General features: G+C 59.2%; 1 protein-coding gene across 6 annotated transcripts in view; it reads right to left on the minus strand.

Moving 5' to 3' along the window:
• Nucleotides 1-8,630: 8,630 nt before the first annotated feature.
• PEMT (phosphatidylethanolamine N-methyltransferase) overlaps nt 8,631-22,895 on the minus strand; it is a 94,251-nt gene continuing 79,986 nt past the window's right edge. For 4 of the 6 annotated variants that reach the window (XM_011975255.1, XM_011975262.1, XM_011975260.1 and 1 more), the window contains exons 4-7: nt 15,572-15,717; nt 12,525-12,636; nt 9,287-9,361; nt 8,631-8,915 (exon numbers count right to left, since the gene is read on the minus strand). In XM_011975255.1, the coding sequence (XP_011830645.1) occupies nt 8,858-8,915; nt 9,287-9,361; nt 12,525-12,636; nt 15,572-15,717 (391 nt within the window). In that variant the 3' untranslated portion in view covers nt 8,631-8,857. Of the gene's footprint in view, nt 8,916-9,282; nt 9,362-10,185; nt 10,217-12,524; nt 12,637-15,571; nt 15,718-22,895 lie in introns of all 6 variants that reach the window. The other 2 variants (XM_011975258.1, XM_011975259.1) reach the window with 2 other exon arrangements.

Raw genomic sequence — 22,895 nt, forward strand, 5'->3', positions numbered from 1 at the left:
TCATAGAATAATATTCCTTTTTTTTTTCTTTTTTGGATACAGGGTCTCACTCTGTTGCTCCGGCTGCTGTCTGTCTCTTATACACATCTAGATGTGTGCTGGAACAGAGGCTAGGGGCAGGCAGGTGGCGAGCAGCAGGAATGGGGCAGGGGCCTCAGGTAGCCAGGCTGGGGCCCAGCAGAAGCGGTCCCCAACCCCGCGCTCTGCTGCAGGCCTCAGCCTGCTCCTTTCTCCCAGCCGGACATGCTCTGTGGCATGGAGGGCTCTGCAGCCGGTGGCCCACACCCTCCATCATAGCATTTTGGGCCTTTACTGTGCGGCGCGTGGGCCGCCGTTCTCATTGTCTAGCTGAGAGAGCTGGAGCTCAAAGCCGCAGCGAGCCCAGGAAGGCCCTGGGAGCACAGCATAACCTCTTGCCTTCTCCTGGGCCTCAGTTTTGTGATTCTGGTTCTGTGATTAAGGATGAAAACATGCAAATGCTTTAGGAGGGCGGGGCCTGGCAATAACAATAGCAACAATAACAGTAGTATTGACCCAGAGGCCTGGTGGGAGTACTCTCAAGAGCACACCGGGTTGATCAGTAACCAGGAGTGGGGTCATGTTGTTGAACACTGGCAACAAGCTGTCTGGAGCCAGCTCCTCAGCCCTGAGCTCTTGAGGAAGTCACTGCTCCAAGCCATGACAGGCAAGCTCTGTGCTCAGTGTTTTGCTTTGGCCACGTCTGATTTAGGAGAAACCTAGGGAGCCATTAGCTGGCACCACCGGCCCAGCTGTCAGGTGGGTGAGGGTTGCATGGGGGCACTCAGTCAAGGTACGGACTTGAACCACCTTCAGACTGAGCACCGCCTTCCTGTGCCTCCACAGCGGCACTGCATGGGCAGCCAGGCTCTAACTTGGGACGACTGATGGCCAGGGCTATAGTGAAGGTGGACCCCACACAGCTATTGCCTTCTGGGGCTCTAGTCCCAAGAGGGTCCATTTGATATGAGTGGAGGGCCTGAGGGTCAAGGATCACAGCCCAGTTCTCCCCTGGTCAGTGTCCAGGCTGGCCCCTTAAATCAGGAACATGACACTGGCAGGCAGTGACCCAGCCTGGGTCCTCAGAAATAGTGACTCCTGGTACCATCTGTGCATGGCTGTCTGCCCTACGGATGCTGAGTTGTGAAGACCCAGGCCCACCTGCCATTCGCATTCTGAATGCCCCAGCGTGCCTATGCCTCCTGTCAAGGAGGTGGCCTCTAGGACTTTATTCTCTCAAGCAGCAAGCCGACTTCCTCGACTTCCTTGTTTCTACCCTCCTCTTTTCTTTTAAAAGGGCATCTTTTTCTTTTTATTGCAAAAGTAATAAATGCTCATGGTTTTTTAAAAATCCAAACCATTTCAGAAAGGACCAGAATGAAAGGAGCGCTGGGACCAGGGCCTCTCTCGGCCACACCCAGGACAGCCTAGCCACCAATTCTGTGGGATGGCATCTCCTGATGTCCCCACATGGCCAGACTCCCAACTGCATGAAGGAAGCCTTACCCCGGCGCAGCCTCTGCCACCCAGCTCGTTGTACACGCAGGTGCCCTTTTTCCTTCTTCTGGGGTTTGCGTGTGTGACTTTATACAAGGCCCTGCCCTAGCTGGCTAATCAGAGTGACTGGGGAGGGCCGGGGGATGGAAGACAAGCAGGAACAACTCGCAACTCATAGAACCATCCGCCCCTTGGATCCCGGAGCCCCATATAGAGGGAACATGTGTACTGGGCTTCCCAGCACTCTGGCCACCAGGCCCTGCCAGCCCTCACAGCATTTGATGTCCAGGTCCATCACAGTCCTATGCTGTAGGCAATAAATGATTCTGTTTTCTGCGTGTTTGGGGAATGAGACAACAAACGGCGTGTGTGAGGCTATGAGCCTGTCTGTAAATAGTATTTACCTGCAGTGCAGCGAGTTTCCTGCTCAGAGGGGAGGGGAACTGTTTAAAATATTTGACTAAATGTCAGGGCTGGTCTGGGGGTGGGCAGCTGTACTCCCCCCACCGCACCGGCCCCAGGCAGGAAATGCCAGCCACACAGCCTTGTCTGAGGGCAAAGAGCAATTAGAAGGTTCTTGAGAGCTGGGCCGGAGGAGAATGCTGGGCACCCCATCAGAGCTTTGCCTGTGGTGGTGTCCTGAGACAGAGTACACACGAAGGCCAAAAGTGGGCACTTCAGGTGTCAGGAACCCAGAGCACCCTCGGGCCCGGGCACTGCTGTGCTGGCCTGTGCGGCCAGAGCCCATCTCTACCAGCGCCTTGCAGAGGAGGCTCTGAGGCGTGCTTCTCTCCTGTGTGACCCTGGTGCACGCCACCCCCTGAAGAGGAGAAAGGGGCAAACAGAGCTGGCTTTGCCTTCCCTCTGACAGGCTCCCCTCATCAAGCTGAGATCATAACCTTGGTAGATTCTTCATCAGTGATGAGCTCTGTTCCTGGTAGAGCAGACCCTTCCAGCAGAAGCCAGCTCAGCCCAAGGCTCCCGGCTCTGCCCCAGGAACCAAGGATCAGGATGCACGGAGCTTTGCTGCCTGGCTCAGGCCATCCATCCGCCTCAAAGGCTGTGTGTGCAGAGGTGTTGGCGGGGGGAGTGAGCACCTGTGCAAGCAGCAGCAGGACCGAAGCACTGGATATGGTCAGACCGGATGTCTCTCATGCCCCTCAAGCCCTGAGACGGATTCTGGATTCTAGAAAGCAAAGAGAAAACCTTGAGGAGCTCCATGGGCGACAAGGGAGGGAGGCACTGCCTCAGCACCTGCTTTATACACAAGGCAGGCATGACTATCATGGCCATTTTACACATAAGGGGCTGCAGGGTCAGTGTGTGCTGCGTCCCCAGGCCGTGCCTCTCCACCCCCGCCGTGGGCTCAAGTATTGCGAGTGGAATTTGAAGAAGTGAACCCCTCTCTCTGCCCCTCAACCCCAGCACAGTACGTTCCCACAGCCTGGCCCTTGCCAGCCTACAGGAGCCCCTCAGAGGCCGAAAGAAGGTGGAACGTCAGGCTGGGCATGGTGGCTCATGCCTGTAATCCCAGCACATTGGGAGGCCAAGGTGGGCAGATCACATGAGGTCAGGAGTTCGAGACCAGCCTGACCAACCTGGTGAAACCCTGTCTCTACTAAAAATACAAAAATTGGCCAGGCGTGGTGGCGTGCACCAGCACTCTTGGCTACTCTGGAGGCTGAGGCAGGAGAATCACTGGAACCCACGAGACGGAGGTTGCAGTGAGCCAAGATCGCACCACTGCACCCCAGCCTGGGTGACACAGCGAGACTCCGTCTCAAAAAATAAATTTAAAAAAATTTTTTAAAATAAGGCAGAATGTCAGGCGTGTGGCCAGGTGGCGGAGAGGCATGCCCACACTTTCTGACAACCCTTGGATCACCCCACAAGAGTGACTCTGCCTCCAGGAGTGGCTGACCCTGCTGGCCCTGGTGACCTGGGGTTCAGAACAACATGATAGTCCAGGCCCAGCTTCCTGCGAACACACGGGTGCCCAGAGGCTCAACCCCTTGGCCTGACCCTCGAGGGACCAGGTGCCCAGGGTTGGCACCCTCGGTAGCCCAGTCCTTCAGAACTGCTGCTTTGGGGGCGCTGGGACCTTGTTTTTACCTCAGGACCTTTGCATTGCCACTCCCGATGCCTGGAGGCTCTTCCTCCCTCCTGCTTCCTCTTGCAGTTGGGTCTTGGCTCAAATGCCACCTCCTCAGCGAGGCCCACTTGACCACCACGGTGAACACAGGTCACACTGCCTGTGTCCCTTTCAAAATTTCCCATGTGATGGTTGTCACTGATCATTTTCTGGTTCATACTATTCACACTGGTCCATTTTCTCTTAAGTTTTTAGGATACTAGTCTGAATCATAGAATAATATTCCTTTTTTTTTTCTTTTTTCTTTTTCTTTTTTTTTTGAGACGGAATCTCGCTCTGTCACCAGGCTGGAGTGCAGTGGCGTGACCTCGGCTCACTGCAACCTCCGCCTCCCGGGTTCAAGTGATTCTCCTGCCTCAGCCTCCCGAGTAGCTGGGACTACAGGCGCCCACCACCACGCCCAGCTAGTTTTTTGTATTTTCAGTAGAGACGGGGTTTCCCCATGCTGACCAGGATGGTCTCCATCTCTTGACCTCGTGATCTGCCTGCCTCGGTCTCCCAAAGTGCCGGGATTACATGTGTGAGCCCCCGCGCCCAGCCGAATAATACTGCTTTTCTAAGTTAGAAATGGTCACATGCAGTATTGGCAACTTTATATGGTCCAACTTGATATGACTTGGCTATAGTAGCGTGCGCAGATGGAAAGGTTACAGCTTGAAGGTTCCCCTATGTGCACACCTGTGACAGCACCGCATCCAAGCACAGGGCACCTCCAGTTCTGAAAGGCTCCCTCGTGCCCCCACGTTGCTAAGCCCCTGCCTGGCTGAGCCCCTGCGGTGGCTCACGTCTGTAATCCCATCACTTTGGGAGGTCGAGGCGGTCAGATCACCTGAGGTCAGGAGTTCGAGAGCTGTTCCTGACCAGCATGGTGAAATCATCTCTACCAAAAATACAAAAAATTAGCCGGGCGTGGTGGCAGACACCTGTTAATCCCAGCTACTCAAGAGCCTGAGGCAAGAGAGTCGCTTGAACCTGGGAGGTGGAGATTGCAGTGAGCTGAGATTGCGCCCCTGCACTCCAGCCTGGGCAACAAGAGCGAAATGCCATCTCAAATATAAATAAATAAAAATAAAAAGTTATCAAGGTGGGCATGTAAGAAGATACAGGTGCTGTGAAAAACAGGGTAGAAGTTCCGCAATGTGTCCAACATGCGAGTTACCATGTGACCTAACAATTCCACACCGAGGAATTTGCCCAGAGCAATGAAATTTGGGCAAATTTCATTCGCCCAAAAGCAATGAAAACGTGTCTACACAAAAACTGTCCACAAGTGTTTACAGCCACATTCTTCACAACAGCCCGAAGGTGGGGGCAACCCAAGTGTCCGTTGCCTGATAGAGAAACACAGTGTGTCCATCCACACAGTGGAACATTGTTCAGCCGTAAAAATGAACAGTGCTGAGACATGGCACTACGAAGCCGAACCTCAAAAACACAGCGCCGAGTGAGAGAAGCCGCACACCAATGGACAAATACCGTGATTCCTTCATAGGAAGTGTCCGGGAGAGGCAAATCCATAGGGACAGAGAGCGACTTGGTGGTGATTAGTGCTGGAGAGGAGTTGCGGGGGGGACAGCTCAGGGGTACTGGGGTCTCTCTGGGGAGTGACGAAAATGTTTTAATGATTGTGGTGATGCCTGCACAAGTCTGTGGATAAACAAAAACTCAGACTTGTATGTATGGCTTGTGAATTATATCTCAGTAAAGATGTTAAAATTATAATAGAGGCCGGGCGCGGTGGCTCAAGCCTGTAATCCCAGCACTTTGGGAGGCCGAGACGGGCGGATCATGAGGTCAGGAGATCGAGACCATCTTGGCTAACACAGTGAAACCCCGTCTCTACTAAAAAATACAAAAAACTAGCCGGGCGAGGTGGCGGGCGCCTGTAGTCCCAGCTACTTGGGAGGTTGAGGCAGGAGAACGGCGCAAACCCGGGAGGCGGAGCTTGCAGTGAGCTGAGATCCGGCCACTGCACTCCAGCCCAGGCAATAGCGCGAGACTCCGTCTCAAAAAAAAAAGAAAAATTATAATAGAAATGAAACCATGAAGCTGGCCAGGTGGCAGAACTGTGCACGCCGGGTTGAGAATTGTGGATCTCGCCCCCTGATGAACAGGTACTGGTTCCAGCCCAACCCTCTCCAGGCACCCGGCAGCCACCTGCCTGTTGCAGAGGGACTCAGGATCTCTCCCAGCTCGCCTGGACCCGCCCACCATGGGGGCTACACCCCTTTGTTCCCTCATTCATCCCCAAATCTCCCCCTTACACATCTCTCACATCCCCTCTTCCCACCTCACACCTCTGTCCGGGGCCCAGCACCATCACCACCGCCCAGAACAACTCTGTACGCGCCTCCCACCCTGGGGGCCTCCTCACAGTAGGAGACCCTGTTTCCACCCTGCAGCCAGGGGGAACCTGTCACTTTTCTGCAATACTCCGTTTGTTTCTTGGAAACTGAGCCCCTCACCAGGCCTGCCTGTTGCGAGGGAGACTTGGGGGCCCTGGACCCTCTCCTGGGTCGGCCCACCACAGCCGCGGCATATGCTGTTCCCTCGGGTGGGAAGGCTCCTCGCCCACCCCACTGCCTCACCTCCTGACACCTGCCCATGCCCAGATCTGACTTCAAAACTCACCTCACCAGCGAGAATGATTCCGCGGAACCTGAGGACGCAGATTGATTACGGCAGCGATGAGATGGAAACAGCCCGCCCTGTCCCCATCCTGCAGTGGCTTGTCCCAAGACGTGGCGTGCCCCTGAGGGCAGGGCATGAAAACCATGCTCATAGCCGAGTGAGTCCCCTGCCCGTGTCCTAGAAGGACTAACTCAATAGTGTTGGGTGGACGGACAGACGGACGGACGGACGGATGGATGAGTGTAAGGGGAGGGGCGTCCAGGTGGAGGGAATGGCGAGGGTAGACAGGGATAAGCGGAGGTGATCTGGGACCTGAAGTCATCGCAGGAGCCCAGATGGAGGGAAGGAGGCCACGGTGGGACAGGCCCGGTGGGACAGGGAGAGAAGAAGTCCTGGGCCCCAGGAGTAATGGGCCAAGACTTACTTCCGAGGACAACGGGGGTTGAGGGGGTGTCCTGACCACATTTACCTTTGGCAGGGGGGTGGTGGTGTGAGGGTGAAGCTCAGGGGTGAGTGGGGAGTGGGCAGGAGGTGGGATCCCTGAGGGGAGGGGCCCACCGGGCTGAGCCAGGCCGGTTGCCAGGGAACCAGGCTTCCTCCGGCTGCACACACAGCTGGGTGCTGAGTAAGTGGTACCTAAAAATAAAGCCCCCAGCGGGGGCTGGGACTGACGGGGAGTGGAGGTGGGGAGCAGGGAACTGCCCAGGAACATGAACAGCGCTCAGCAGAGCCTTTCTGGCACCTCCCGTCCGTGGCCTGGATCCCAGGCTGAGCATCCTGGCTGGGGAGACAGGGAAGGAGGCCCAGAGAGAGAAGGAACCGGCACAGTTGAGGGATGGAGGGGCTCTGTGGCCCAGACCCTGAGGGCCGCCTGCCTGGGCTGCGGGGCCTGGTCAACTGGACACCTGGGATTGTGAAGACACAGGTGAGGGTCAGCCTTGCCCAGCAGCCCTGGCACCATCATCCTCTGTACCTCCATATGCAGAGTGGGAAGTTGGGGAATCTGCCTAGGGCCAGGGGCGAGGGGGCTGGGGCTGGGGCAAGAGGAGTTCAGGGCTGGCAGCCCTGCCTCCACCGTGTTCCCTGGGGGCCAAAAGGCCGTGTGATGAAAGGGTCAGGTTCACTCCTCACAAGCTCTGTGGCTTCTGACAGCTCTGGCCTGGGGACTCCTGTGCTGGGGGGTGAGTCTCCTTGCACCCACCTCCAGCCCTCCCAGGAGAAGGCCAGCCTTGCCTAGAGGGCTCAGGAATGCAGCCCGGGAGCCCATCTTGGCGGTGTGAGCAGGAAGATCCTGGACCGCGGGCGCTTTGTAAATGTCCATTCAGGCCATGGCCTTGCAGCCCTGAGTGAAAGTAATGTCAAGGGAAAGCCGGCCCTCGGTCACTGTCCCTGAGCTTGACTGAGGACCCCTGGAGCTGGAAGAGGGCATTGATCAGCCTGAGGTCACAGGTGGAAGGGGAGAGGGGCTGGAACAGGTGGAGGCCTCTCCCTGCAGAACCCTGATCCCCACACGGCCTCCGGGAGCCCCTGACTGGCCTTCGGGGCTCACAGACCCTGAGGGATAATGACCAAAGCTGAAGGACTGAGGGCCTCTGGCACCCCCAGGAGAATCACCCCAAAGCCCACCAAGCTTAGAAGTCCCCGACCTGCCCCAGTCAGGGGGCCTGGTGTCCTGGGGACTGAGGGGTGACCCTGCCACCAGCAGCAGAACTGGGATGAAAACAGGAAGTGGCGGCATGGGTGCCAGGAGGAGGGGGGAAGGGTGTCCTCGCTGCCCACCTCGGGAGCCCCAGTGGCAATGCCCGAGCCTACACTCCTGGTCACTGTGTCCTGCTTCCCCCAGATGAGGCTTACCCTTGCAGGGCCCACCTCCGCCCCATACAGACACAGAGGGCGCCCAGCGAGTGTCCAGATGCTGGTCAGCGCAAGGCCATTCATTTAGGAATGACAGTGTCATCTGCCCAGCTAGACTGGGGTGGCCAAGGACAACATGACCACACCTCTCCACCCTCACGGTGACGGACACAGGGCTGGATCCTCCAAGGGAAGAGGCAGCAGAGGGGCTGTCTTGGGTGTGCTGGTGGGGGGCGTGGGAGCAGGTGACACAAGACACCAAGTCTCCTGGGGGTGAAACCATGGCCATGGCCAGTGAGCCCCTGATGCCTCTTAAGTACCTCCTCTGGAGGTCTGGAGAGAGGTGCCTGCCTCCCAGCTCTGAGATTTCAGAGAGAGAAAGGCTGGGGCCAGCCTGGCCCAGGAGCTATTGGACCTGACGCTCATGCCCGAGGCCTGCTCCTTCTCCACGCAGACAGACAGAGGCTGGAGTAGATGCTGGGGTCAGGGTGCCTTTATTGGTGAATGGGAATGTGTGAGTTGGAGCTCAATGGCCACATGTCGGCATGTCCAGGGTCCCCAAGGCAGCAGGTTCCAAGGCACTGGAGCAGCCCACGCCGAGGGCGAGCCCTGAGCAGCAGGCACCATTCTCGCCCTGCGCAGGGCCTGGCACTTGGGGCAGGCCAGGAGGCCGGCCAGGCCTTCAGCAAAGCTGTTGCAGCTCAGTCAGCTCCTCTTGTGGGGCCCGGAGGCTTTCTGCCGGTAGATCTCAGCGGTGAAGGGCCTGCCGGGCGGCGGGGAGAGGCTTCAGTCAGCAGGTCCTGGGGGTGACCCACTGCCCACACCAGAGCCCTGCCTCCACCAGCTTGAGGGTGTCCCAATGGGACCAGGATCCCCTTCATCCGCCAGAGCCGCTGGGGTGGCACTGACTTGGAGCCTTCAGAGAGCAGCGGGGAGGGGAGAGGGGCCGGCTGCCTGCTGGGTCCTGCAGGCTGCACTGTAAGCTGCTGTGGCCGCTCTGACCTGGGAGCCCTGGAGTGGGCCTGGCTGATGGCAGCCTGTCCTGAGCCTGCCCTAGCCACAAGGAAAGGTTCTAGAAGGAGAGACAGGGCCAGCCGGGCAGCCACGCCCCCACCCGCCGCAGCCGCTACTCACTCTTCATACAGGAGGGCCACCATGTAGGTGAGGGCCACCAGCACTGTCAGGAGCAGGCCCGTGGGGCTGGCGTGCCTGCAGGGAGAGAGGCAGGTTAGGCCTGGCTGGAGCCAGGGTCTCTCAGGGCCACTGCCCTCCTGCCCAGGCTGGCCCTTCCTGCTGTGACCCGCGTCTTCCGGCCGACGCTGGGGCCACTTGGGCCGACCAAGCCCAGGCAGCACTGCCCCTTCCTGAGTGGGGTCCCCATGTTCTCGGTCCTGATCCATTTATCATCATCGTCTGCCTGTCCGTCCTGCCTGGATTCCGTCCGGGTGGGGCCTGCTCACTCTTTCCGGGTCTCCAGCCCCCAGCCCAGAGCTGGAGACGCAGCCCCAGGCAGAAGAGTCCCAGTGGCTAGGGCTGTTCGTCCTGCACAGGAGGAGGTTCTGGGGCCAAGTGTTCCACTGTCCCCCAGAAACCATGCTGAGAAACAAAGGCTGTTTTCTAGAAATGGGTCCAGGGTTCCCCAAAGCCAGTTTGGTCCACCCTGAGCCCCCAGCCCCCAGCCACAGGTGCAGCCCCATAGCCACGCCCTGGGAGGATCTGGCTGTGGGGAAGGGGGCTTAGGAGCTGCTGCCCCACCCAGCCCTCAACATCGAGCCCAGCTTGGGCTCTCCCAGGTGGTGGGACAGCAGCCCCAAGCAGCTTAGGAGCTGCTTGTCCCAGCCCAGAGGATGGGAGGCCCAAGGCTGGATGGAGCATCGCCAGGGGCTCTCTCCTGGTGACCAGCTCCTGACCCCGCCACACCAGTGAGCAGCGGCAGCTCGTCAGTGACGGCACCGAGGAGCCTGGGCGCAGCTGCCTCAGGTTTCCAGAAATAGCTGCCGTCAAGCTGTCCCCCAATCTATTTCTATAGTTACCTCTGATCCCACAGCTCCCGCAGGCGCTGGGCTGCTGCAGGGGAGGAGGGAGGGAGGGAGAGAGAAAGGGAGGGAAAGAGGGAGGGAAAGAGGGAGGAAAGGAGTTGCCTGGCAGGCACAGAGGGCGCATGGGCAGGCCTGGGCCAGGGGCTGCACCCTCCTTGGCTGCCTCTGTGCCAAGTTGCCCCCTCCCCAGACAAACCATCACAAGAACCCCAGGTAGGGCTGGATCAAGGTGAGGGCTGGAGGGCACCTGTGGCCCCTGCGGGGACCCTCTGCCCTGCCCACTGCCTTCCACCCCTGGACCTCACACTGGTCTGCCTGTCTGGGAGCTGCAGGGGGCAGGGCAGTTTAAGGACAGCAAAGATCCAAGCCCAGGCTCCAGCCCCAGGGCTGGCATCCAGCAGCGACCCCATTGTGGGCACCTGAGGGGGACAGGAGCCCCCGCTTGCACAACATGAAGCAGGAGGCCCACCTGTCCCTCACAGTCAGGCCACCACCTCTGCCATCTGTGCTCTGGCATCGGGCTCACTGCCACATGGCCTGCCGGGGTCCTACATGCCAGGGAGCTCAGACACCTGGAAGGCCCATCTCTGGGGCCCTAGCAGGTGAGAGACAGATGGGCTGTGGGAGGCCTGCGGGGGTCCCTGCTGTGTCAGCGTCTGGCCAGGTAATGGCTCATCTCTAATGAGCTCCTGGACCATTGATGCCATCTCCCAGCACACCGCGTGGCTGATGTCCTCTGGAGGCAGCTTGTGTGTCCCGAGCCCAAGGGTGACTCTCACTCCAGGGCACAAGGCACTGCTGGGGACACTAAGCCACTGGGGAGGCACCGAAGGTGGGGGTGTCAGGGAGGCATTCTTGCAGGAGGGGACACCTCACGTTGGGTTTGGAAGGACCGACAAGGGGCATAAGTGGGAGGGTTCTAGGCGAGGGAACAGCGTGTAAGTGCATATGTGCATGTGTGTGTGTGCATACGTGCATGTGTGTGTGCATACGTGCATGTGTGTGCATACGTGCATGTGTGTGTGCACACGGAGGAGACAGGGGGCCAGGTGTGTTGGGAACCCTAAGCCTGCAGGGACGACCTGGGTGGGGGCGATTGTTTGAGTCTGGGCTCACCCTGTGGCCCCAGTGGGGGTGCTCCATGGGCGGGTGAGCCTGGGGGCACATAGTCTGGGCCTCAGGATCACACTGCCCGAGTCCGGGCAGAGGGCCCAGGCTAGAAAGCAGGTGGGAGGTGTCCCTGGGGACTGCCTGGCCTGGACTCGGGGTGGGTCCCAGCCAGACCCACAGCCCCTCTTCTAGCTTCTGCTGTCTCCAACCCCAGCTGCTACCGTCCCAGCCGCTGAGGGCGGGGAGCCAGGAGGCAACACCTTGCTCTTGACATTCACCATTTACAATTCACTCCTTTGGGATCCTTTGGCCCCTCAGGTCCTGGGGAGAACCTGTAAATTCTAGGCCGGTGGTTTTCAAGCATTAAACAAAAGCAGTGGAACAGTGTCTCCCAAAAAAAACCTTCTATGCAAGAAAATGGCTAAACTAGAACTGCCAGGGTGGGGGATGGGTGTGAAGCCCAGGGCAGCTCCCGCTGTGCCACCTTGACTGCAGGCCCTCTGACCCCCCTGCGGGAGCACGTCCCCACACCTTGTCAGTGCCTGTACCTGGCTGAGGCCGACAGCACTTCCAGGCTTCCCTCATGGCACGGGGTCCCCTCTGTGGGAAGGGGTGCCTGCCACATGGGCAGAGGCTATAGGGGCACAGGCAGTTCTGTCAGCTGCGGGTGAGGTGGGCCCTGGTGGCTCTGGCTGCCCCCTCCTGCAGGGAAGATGGCTCGGGTGGTCCCAGCCCTGATGTCCCAGCACAGGGGTCTGCAAACTACAGCCTACGGGCCAAGAACACCTGTTAAATTTTTAAATAGTTAAAAGCAAAAGGATCAAAAGAATGTTTCATGACACGTGAAAATGATCTGAAATTTAGGCTTCAATGTCTATAAGTGGAGCTGTGCTGGTGCCGAACACGCGCATCCGTTTTCCTGCGTCCGCAGCTGTTTTGCGCGGCAGGACCAGGGCTGAGCGGCTGTGACCTGCCTGCGGCCTTTGAACCTCCACACTCCAGCCCTCTTGGAGAAGCTGGCCACCCTGTTCTGGGATGTGCTTTCTGTTACTATAGATAAGATGCTTCTGAGAAAGGGAGAACCAGGGTGCCCTAGGCCCCCGCAAATGACATGTTCTTCCTTTCTCTCTCTCCAGGGGCCCTGGCCCCCGCGTCCTGAGCTGCACCAGCTCCTCCCCGGGAGGTGGCCAGCAGGGCAGAGGGGCAGCAAGCCTGGTACTCACATGATGGCCCAGCCCAGGTAGTTGGCTGTGCTTCCCCAGTACATGGGGTTGTCCAGGATGTTGAAGGGGAACACGGTCACTCTCGCCTCCTTGAGGATCCCGAAGTAATCACCTGTGGATGAGGCAAGGCAGGGTCCCTCGGCTGTTCATCAGCCCTGGCCACACCATCACTGAGGAAGGCCCCAGAGCGGGCTGTGGCGGGACCTGCAGGTGAGACAGGGCCCTGCACTCCAGGAGGCTCCAGGGGGTTCAACAATGGACAGAGTCAGAGGGACCCACCAGGCACGCAGACAGCAGAGGGCGTGGGGCCCAAGGACTGAGGTGCTGAGCACCGCCCCTGCCCCACTGCTCCTTTTCTTGTGCACTCTGACCCAGCCACGCTGGCCTTCCTCTTCTTCCAGGCTCGCACACGCTGTTCCCTCCCCTGCGATGCCTTTCCCTGCTCTCTGTACAGAGAGCTCCGTTCCTCCTCAGGCCCTTCTCCCTCTGCTCATGGCGCCTCTTTATGCAGACCCTACCTCTTCCTGACCTACCTCCCGCTCTGCCTCACTCTAGTGAGTTCCTCTCCCTCTGGGGGCCTCAGCTGGTTGCTAAGGGCTGCTCTGCTCCAAGCCCTTGGCTGCATGGCCCTGGCACCAGGGCCCGGCCACGGCACGCCTCCTGTCGCTCTGGGAGGTCAGCCCTGGTATTATTGTTTTCCCACCCAGCTGCCCAGAGGAGCTAGACCCAGTGGAGAGAGGGTGACTACTGGACAGCCTGTTCCAGACAGGCCAGCCATGCACCCGTCAGTCGCATGGCCACAAGGCATCCCCCGGCAGGACTGCTCTGAGCCATAAGCAGCGGCCGGTGTCATAGTCACAGGATCTGTCCCAGGCCTACAGAGGATGGTCCCACTGGACACAGAGTAACCGCTCCATAAAGGGTGCGGCTTTGTTCCTCCCAGCCTTCTGTCCCCAGAAACCCCTATTTTGTGTCTCCTCCAGGAGGACAATGGAGCTTCATCCGAGGCGGAAAGTAGGGCAGCTGCCTGACAGTGGGCAGCATAGGCAGGAGGGGTCCAGGAGCTGCGTCACCGTCTGGGGACATGGGGCAGGGCCCAGGACCACTGGGAAGTTCTTTCTTCCCAGGAAGCAGGAAGTGGGGCAGCAGGGTGTGGGTAGATGGCACAGAAACCCAATTCGGGCTGAGTCACAGGGGGAAGTGACCACCTTTGCCTACATCCCGCGCTGCTGGCCCTCGGCGTTTCTAGGCCATGTCTGCTGGCAGCGCCACCAGGAGTCTGTGGCCACTGGTGTTTGTGGGCTCCTTCCCTCCCTCTGACTGTTCAGGGCCCCCCAGCTTGTTCTTCCACTGCCGAGGGGCTCCACCCACCATCCTGGCTCTCCCTACGCTGCCTGCAGCCCTCCCTGTCCAGATCCACCCGCACCCTAACCGCTGGAGGGCCCCTGCCGCTGGTCTCCCACAGGACCTGACTGCACAGCCCAGAGCCCCCTCCCGTGTGGCTCTCACCGCCCTCACATCCTGGAAGGGCCCTCCACAGCTCCTGAGCCCCACCGCTGATCCCGGCTCCATCAGTCCAACCTCTTCCTTGCGGGGACCCCCTCTGTGGCTCCCACCTCTCTGGGGATGGAGCCTCAACCCCTTGCATGGCCTTCAAGGCCTCGGCTCACCCTCCAGCCCTGTCCCGACCGACAGCACCTGTGCGGCCAGTCCAGCTGCTCCCCCGCCTCCAGCCGCCCACCACTCTGCCCTCAATCTCCCTCTCCTTGCACCAAGGCCTTTTCCTCTTTCTACCTGCCCACACCTGCCCCCACCAGGCAGATCCAGACGCTCCTGGCTGCTGCCCCCCTTCCTAGACCAAACTCCCTACAGCTCCTGCCTGCGCAGGAAGCACTGAACCACCTGTGGGTGCCCCCGACAGTCCCAGAGAGGCCTGGTCATGGGCAATCCAGAATGCTGCACCCACAGATGCCACTTCCTCCCTCGGATGACCCCTGCGGCCAAGCACAGGCTCCTTGAGAACTTGGAGTGCCCTGTGACAGCCCACGGTGCCCTGGGGGCTGGGCCCAAGAAGCTGCAGCCAGCATCTAAGGATGGGGGTGGCAGGCGGGACTGGGAGCTCCTCAGGACACTGTTGGTCCCAGGAAGCCACTGAGGCCACTGAAGCCGAGTGACCTGCCAAGCTCCTGCACTGGCCACGGCTGACGGGGAGGAAGACGTGGGTCTTCCCACCCATGACGAAGAGTGGGCAACACCCCGCTGGGCCAACTCCCTGCTCACTGGGAGGGGCTCCCCTTGGACAGGGGCTGCCTCCTTCTCTCCTTCCAGGTTCCGAAGGCCCCCTCTTGTCCCCCACCGCTGCCCCCATCTCCCCTCCCACCCCCACCCCTACTGCCTTTCCCATGGCTGCTTTTCTTTCCCAGCTTGCAAGGAGCTGGAAGTTGCTGCCATCATGAGGGTCATTGGTGGGCGTCTGGCCAGGCCAGCACTGGGCTCACAGCCTGAAAGCACCTCAGCCACAGGCAGAGGGGAATGGAGAAGGGATAAGGTGCCTCCACTCCTCATCTCTCCCCAGACCGACGCCAGCCCTGCCTGCGGCCAAACACAGCACCAACCACAAGCCTGCCTGGCCTGAGAGCCACGCGTGCCGGGAGCTGCCGGGGAGGCGGCTGACTCACCACCACCTCGGGCTTCTGTGCAATAGGGCCTCAGAGCCTTCTGCAAGAGGGAGCTGGTGTGGCGCTGGACTCAGGGAGTCCCAGAACGGGTGTTGAGCGCATCTTCGGTAGCTGGAGAGAAGCAGCCAGGAGCTGTCTTCACTCCCCACGAGGCAGCTGCTCAGCACCCTGGGGTAAGAGTTGCTGTTGGAGCCCAGCCTCCTGTTCTAACCGTGGACAAGCCAGGCCTGGAGGGAAGACGCCCTGATGGAGCAGGGCCCCAGCACTCCCACTGATGTCACAGACGGCAGGACCGCAGCCACCTGGCCTTGCTCCTCCCTAGGGCTCCAGTGGGCCTGCTCAGGGTCACCCCAGCCCTCAGGGTCTTACCTAGGAAGGTTCCAGTGAACCCCAGTGCAAAGAAGCTGGAGAGCACGAGCACGACGCCCAGTCCCAGGAGCGCAAGGCCCAGGCTGTAGGCCGCGGGGGTGTCCAGGCTCTCCATCTTGGGCTGGCTCAGCATGGCCTGCGTGAAGCTGCGGGCAGGGGATGGAGAGGGAGGATGTCATGGCCCAGAAGGAGGCCATCCTCACCTTCTCGCCCTCTCCCCTAGGGAACCTCAGAGAGCAGCCAGCCCAGGGCTGCCAGGTCAGGCAGGCAGCAGGTGGGGTCCGGTTCACCCGGGAGAGGGGGTGACAGCAACAGGGAGGGGCCCAGGCCTGTCAGATATTTAAATTTTTTCAAGAGAAGCCAGAGGTCCTGACTCATATGTGAACTGTCCTAATTTCCAGAAATAGGCAATTCATGAAAACCACTTTAGACCCTGCAGGTGAGCAGGCTGGATTCAGCCCAAAGGCCACCAGCTTGCAAACTCTCATCCTGTCCAATGAGCAACTCAGACTATGGAGAAAAGTGAGGCTCAGAAAAGACGCAGGTGCCAGGTTGCAGGGCAGGCCCAGGTGTCCCATTCCCCAACAGACTCAGTGCCCTGAGGCCTGGGGCGTGCTCTGTGCTGGGGATTCCACTTCCACAGTCCCTGCAGGTCTGGCCATATCCTGGGTGGCTTGACTTGCATTTAAAGGCACTTTGGGGGCCCTTTATGTCCTCCTCCACACCTGAATTCCCCCACCAGTCTCCCTTTGGGGCCAAACCACTGAAGGCCTTGTTAAAAGGTAGTGGGGGCTGGGCGCGGTGGCTCATGCCTGTAATTCCAGCACTTTGGGAGGCCGAGACCTGTGGATCACCTGAGGTCAGGAGTTCAAGACTAGCCTGGCCAATATGGTGAAACCCTGTCTCTACCAAAAATACAAAAATTAGCTGGGCGTGGTGGTAGGCACCTGGAATCCCAGCTACTCGGGAGCCTGGGGCACAAGAATCGCTTGAATCTGGGAGGCAGAGTTTGCATACCACTGCACTCCAGCCTGGGCAATAGAGCGAGATTCAGTCTCAAAAGAAAAGAGAGAGAGAGAAAAAAAAAGGAAGTGGCATGACCAAAAGGGGGTGACTATGATAGCAGTGGGTCTAGAGGCTCAGGTTCTCCAGTTGGCTCCAGAGGACTGAGGGCCTGGTGCAGGGAGGACACAGGGGCTAGGTATGTGCTGATGCACCCGGGCCTCACCACAGGGGAGCGGGCGCTGGTGGGAAGGGGGCCCTGGGTGCTAGATGAGAGGCACACTCACAGGAAAGGCTGTGTGTGGGAGCACAGATATGTGTGACCAAACGTGCACTTCCCATGCTCGCAATAATCACAACACAGAAGAGATATGGAGATCTGCTGCCTCACGCTGGGCAGCGCCTTTTACACTCAGTCTGGACGGCATCTCCCAGCAGGGCCAGCTCACCATCCACCCACCCACGCACCCATCCTTCCTCCATCAATCTATCCTCTGTGCACCCACACATCCATCCATCTGTCCATCTATCCATCCCTCCATCCATCAATGTAGCCTCTGTCTGCCCACACAACCATCCATCCATCCACCATGAAGTGTCTTTGCCAGGCTCTTTCAAGCAGATTGAGGCCCCCATCTTCATCCACCCATTCCATTCATTGGTGAATTCAGATTGCTGTGACCCTCCTTATGCTGAGCTAAGGACACACAGGCATATCTTTATGCCTCCCTGGAACTCCTTCCTCCAGCTGGACTGGGAGCTCTTGGGGAACAGAAGCTGCTCCTCCTTCCCTGCATGTCCCCCCGGCACTTGGCCCAGACCGCAGAACGGACATTTAGTGCATATTCATCGACTGGAGAGAAGCAGCAGCTGCTCCTTCCTCCTCCTCCCACCCCCCAGAGCAGAGAAGGAGCCAAGGCAAAAGGGAAAAGGGCCTGTGGACAAAGCCACCAGGACCCGGTGGCAGAGGTGGGCACACCGACCTGTCAAACAGCGGCATTCGGGTGTCAGGGCAAACCCACTGCCGGTCATGCTGCCCACACCCTCAGCTCTCCACCCACCAGTGCCCTGCCCTGATCCTGCTGCTGCCCGGGGCTCAGGGTCACTCCGCAGCTCCAGGCCGAGCCTCCGGGATTGGCTCAGGGTCACGGGCTGCCATGGAGTAAGGTGGCCACACGCACACCCAGTGTGGTGCCACGATCCAGGCACACCTTCTCCCCTGCCTGGCACCCTCCACTCTCCTGCCTGCAGATGGTGGAGTGGGAGGGAAAGGAAGGGTGCCGGCCCTGCTCAGGAGCATGGCTCCCCTGCAAGCATCTGGCTCCTTGGCTGCCACTGCAGTGGGGACTAGAAAACAGACGGGGGTGGGGAGGGGTGAACAGGGGAGAGCATTCCAGAAAGCGGAAACAGCAGGGAGCTGTGCCTTAGAGTCTGGGGCAGGGCATGGAGCAGGGAAGGCTTGAAGGAGCCCGCCAGGTGCAGGCCTCGGCCCGGCAGGGTTTGGAATGCACTCTGCCTGCTGTGGAAAATGCAGAACCAGGGAGACCCATCCCGTGCTGCAATAGGGGGCGGGCGAGGAGGCCAGGCCTGAGGACGCGGGAGGGTCACTCTGGAGGGAGACCCTGTCGCTCTTACCCCTTCCTGCGGACACCCGAGCCAGGGCCTGGGTCCACACCCCATGCTCTGGGTTCCTCTGCCAGAATTCATCTGCATCACACAAGCAGGCAGCAGATGAAAGCGAACTTCCTCCCTCTGGTGCGGCCCAGCCCAAAGCCCAGCGTGTTCAGGGCCCAGCTTCCCTGGGGGCGTGGCTCAGTAGGAAAATCAGATCTGTCTGGAAGCGATTCCTGATGAAGGGCAGATAGGGGGCCAGGGAGCGGGTGGGAGAGGCCCTAGATCTGCCCCAGACCTGACCCCCAGTCCTCCAGCTGCTCCCCCGCCTATGGCCCCAGTCCTGGGGACTTTCCTTTCCTTTCTCTGAGATGACAGCCTGGGCTGGCTCCTGGCACAGTGCTCTATGGGTCGTTTGCTCAGAGTCAGCAGAGGAACTGGGCTGAGCTCCTCCCTGGCGTTCTCACCAAGTGGCCCCTTACCCAGTCAAATACACGCTGATTCTAGATTCCAGGTTTACTGGAATCTCACGGCCCCAATTAGGCAATCGACAGTGTTCTAGCTCCTCCATTAAGCCAGGAAAGCACAGTCCGTCCATTCCACAGGGAAAATTAGTGGATGGATGAGTAGCTCTGTGACCACAAGCTCCCTAACAGAATGAGGTAATAGGACGCAATTTCCCTTGGAAGTATTCCGCACTGGGGGTGGGGAACGGAGATGCATTCATTTGCCTTGGGTTCTATTTTTAAGACCTGGATCAAACCTTCAGTCATTAATGTGATTTGAGGCTGTCTGCACTCTGCTCCCATAAAATCCCGGAAACCCTGGGGTGGAGGTGGGGAGGGGGCATCGCTGCCCTCAGTGTCCCCACCCTGCCCCCAGCTGGGAGTCCTGGGCTACACACCAGGCCACAGGCACATGGCCCCACCCGGGACAGGCCTGTCCCGTTTCTGTCTGCAGCCGACCAGAAACACTTCTCTGACTTTGATCATCCTGGGGTGTCTCTGCAACGTGGTCCACATCCACGTGTGGCCTGAGTGCCGTGTATTCCACATCCTTCACCCAGCCTTGGAGTGACTCGCTCTTTCCACTCCGTCTCAGCTACACGACGCTAGCCATGAAATGAGTCCTCTGATGGGCTCATTTCTTTTCCAAGACATATTAAAATAAGCATGTAACTACTAAAACAAAAAAAAAAATGTTCATCTAATATGCAACCCCCGAAACCATCAAGGGGCTTGAATTCCGGGCTTTGACGTTGCACTAATTCTGAGCATTTGAATAACACGTCACCTTTCCAAAGTGTTTCCAAAACCCATCAATAGCTGAGAGAGAGTCTGTCTTGTTTTACCAACACGGAAACAGATGGTAGAAAGCAGGAGGGGCAGGACGGCTCTCCTGCCTCCTCACGACCTGTAAACAGTGGGACAGGCTCAAGCCTCACGGGCAGGCCAAGGACAACAGGCAGCAGTATCCCAGCACCCCCTAGCACCCGGGAATCCTGGGCTGACACCCATTCTCCTTCCAGACTTCCTGGTGGTGTGTGCTTTGGGGATGGGGAGGGTGCCTCTTCCCTCCTTGCCAGCTGCAGCCCCTCAGGTGCTGGCCTGGCCTGGTCTACCAGGGCCTGGGCCCCACTCTTGCTGAACTGCAGCCCCTTTCCCTCCTTCCTTCCCAGCCGCTGGGGCCCCTTGTGCCCAGGTTCCCTGTCCTAAGTGCCCCTCCCACCCCTTACTCTCCAGCTGCCTGCATGGATCCCGCCCAATGGCTACTCCAGGCCCCTGCCCTGAGGGAATCACTCTGGTGAAGGGATTTCACAAATAGAATTCAGGTCCTGATCAGTTGGCCTTGAGTTAATCAAAAGGGAGGTGACCCTGGGTAGGCCTTTCCGAAAGGGTCTAGAAGCCAGAGAGACCCAAAGCCAAAGCTGCAGAGCTGCCTGTTGTGCTGCGGGGAGGCCACCAGGAGCTGGGTCTCAAGGACCCGCGTCCTGCCAGCAACCCGAAAGCGTGGAGGACCCCGCCTCGGGTGAGCCCACACCCAGCAGGCACCTTGATTCCAGGCTGGGGAATCCCCGAGCAAAGACCCCGCCCCCCATCCAGCCTCCTGGCCACAGAAACGGTCACATAGTATGTTTGTGTGGTTTAAGCCGCTAAGTTTGTGGGAATTTGTTACACAGCAGAAGGAGACTAATACACTTGGCTTCCCAGTGCACAGACTCTTTAAAAACTCTGGCCTATTCTGCCAAGATGGCAGGAGTCGCTCTTTTCTGCCGTGGAACGCTGCACACGCCCAGCCCTCCATCACTCCATTGGAAGCAAACTGTCCCGTCGGCTCCATGCCCTCCCTCCTTCATGCACCCACTAGACCCCTGGCCTGTCCTGACCACATCCTGGAGCAGGTCTAGCCAGGCACTGGGATGCATGCAGCAGTGACCAGGACATGTGGTCACTGGGACAGAGGGCCACGTGTGCCAGCCTCCTCCAGGGCCATAGTCCCCAAGGGCCTGGCCTCAGAATCATCAGGGAGTTTTTGAAAATAGACTTCCCTGGGGGAGAGGGGCTCTGGGGTGACTCTGGTGTCCCACAGGGTTGCGCCTGCCCCATGGCCTCTAGTATACAGAATGCTGAGGTGTGTCCCCACCTGCCCTGCCCCTGCTGCCCAGCCTGAGTGGGGGCCGCCCTCTCCCGGGACTCACGGGCCCCACCCAGCCATCTGAAGAGCCAGCTCACTCCTCCAAGCCTTGGTCATGACGCTTCTTCAGCCAGGGCTCTGCCTGCACCCCACCCACCCAGGTCACCTTCCAGAGATCACCCTGCCCCTCCAGTTGCCTCCTTGCCCAGCCTGGGAGCACCTCCAGGTCGAGGAAGATTCCTGATTGACAGCCACACTCTGAGGCCAGGATGCAGCTTCTCAGCCCGGCTGTGCCCGCCACACCAGAGCACACAGGAGCTTCTCCCCTCAGAAGACCCAGAGGGAGCCCTGGGAGACTCCAGGCAATTCTGATGTACACTGGAATACAGTTCCATCCTGTGACTGGTGAACGACACCAGGAGCTCGTTGATGCTCTAACAAGCTCGGCTGTCTCCTCCCACCGCCAGGAGGGAGGAAGGGCTGCAGCCCAGTCCTGTGAAGCCCAGTCGGGCCCTGCCTGGCCATCCACTCCTCGCCCGCCCTCGTGGGCTTTCTCGAGACCAGCCCTGTGGCTCATCAGAGGGTAGCGCTCCAGCCACGGCTGGCCAAGTTCAGCTGTGCAGCGGGCAGCTCAGGCAAGGAACTTCAACAAGTGCCCTGGAGTCCATCAGCCTTCCTCCCCATCCACAGTCCACAGCCAGAGCAAACAGGTCTGTGCTAATGGCCCCCTCGGGACTGGATGGAGCACATCTGCTTCCAGATCGCAGTGGCTCATCCTGCCCCAGGCCTCCCCTGACCACCTCTAGATGCACCGCTGGTACGTACCTGCTAACCCAGTGACCTGCTCTCCCCTGGGACCTGCTGGCAGGTCAGCTGCTGGTGGCCTCTCGGACCCACCGGCCACGATCCAGGCTTGGCTCAAGCACATGCCTGTGTTCTCCGCCTACCACCCGACTTCTGCTGGGTACAGAGGCTTTCGAGCACAGCCTGGACCCCACGAAGCTTGCCATCTCCCATGGAGAAAGGATGCCACACCCTAAAGGCCCAGAACAGGCACACCCATGAGGACAGAAAGCAGATGAGTGCTGCCAGGAGCTGGGGGGCGGGAGGTGACTGCTCCAGGTGTATAGGGTAAAGAAAAAGCTCCAAAACTAGTCAGCAGGAAGGACTGCACGACATCGGGAAGCTGCTAAATGTCACTGAACTGTAAAGCTTAAAATGGTTCAAGTGGCTAATTTTATGTTATGTCTATTCTACTGCACAAAAAAGAATACCCATCTCTAGGCAGCCACTGAAGCGATGCATGCATGGGAAAGGGTGTGGGGGTGTGGGGGTGCAGGAGCTGGTCCTGAGGGTCCTGTCAGAGCCTGGCCCCAGAGCCCGGTCCAGCCCCAGCACCTACCACCTGCGTGCCTCACTGGCAGGTGTGGGCAGGAAGGATGGGTCAGCAGTGCGTGCAGCAGGGGCACGGCAGGACAGGGTGTAGGCAGGGGCCTGGAGGGGAAGGACAGTGGGGGAGAGAGTAAGGACCACGGCACGCCTCTGCCTTTCAACCCAAAAGGTGAGAGGAGAAAAGCAGTCCTGCAGCAGCCCGGGACATCCTTTCTCTCCTCCCCAAAATCCAGGAGTGGCTAGTCCAACCGAAAGTCACGGCCCTGTTGGCCAGGCAGACGCCAGGTGAGGCCAACACTGATATGAGAGGTCTGGAGAGGAGGGAAAGCTGGGAGCCACCATCTGTAAGAAGCTGACTTCCTCCAGCTACCCCAGGAGGACTCCCAGGGCCTGGGATCCAAGAACAAACCAGACAGTGCTTTGCTGCCATCTATACGCCTGGAGTTGGGCTGTGAGTGGGCCTGTCCCCCTGGTCTCCTAGGTACACACAGCACTAGGCTGGGGCCTGGAGGAGGCAGGATGACCCCTGCCAGGGCCCTGTACTCTCTGCCTTGAAAAGGGGTGGATGACGGGGGCGGACCTCCAGGGTCAGGTAGATCACAGGCTGTGCTGCTGCACCAGCAGGGAGGTGATGGGGAGCGCTCAAGGAAGCCTCTGGGGTTTCTTTTTTTTTTTTTTTTTTTTT

Source organism: Mandrillus leucophaeus, unplaced genomic scaffold (genome assembly GCF_000951045.1).
Source record: "Mandrillus leucophaeus isolate KB7577 unplaced genomic scaffold, Mleu.le_1.0 Scaffold153, whole genome shotgun sequence".
In the NCBI taxonomy this organism is placed as follows: domain Eukaryota; kingdom Metazoa; phylum Chordata; class Mammalia; order Primates; family Cercopithecidae; genus Mandrillus; species Mandrillus leucophaeus.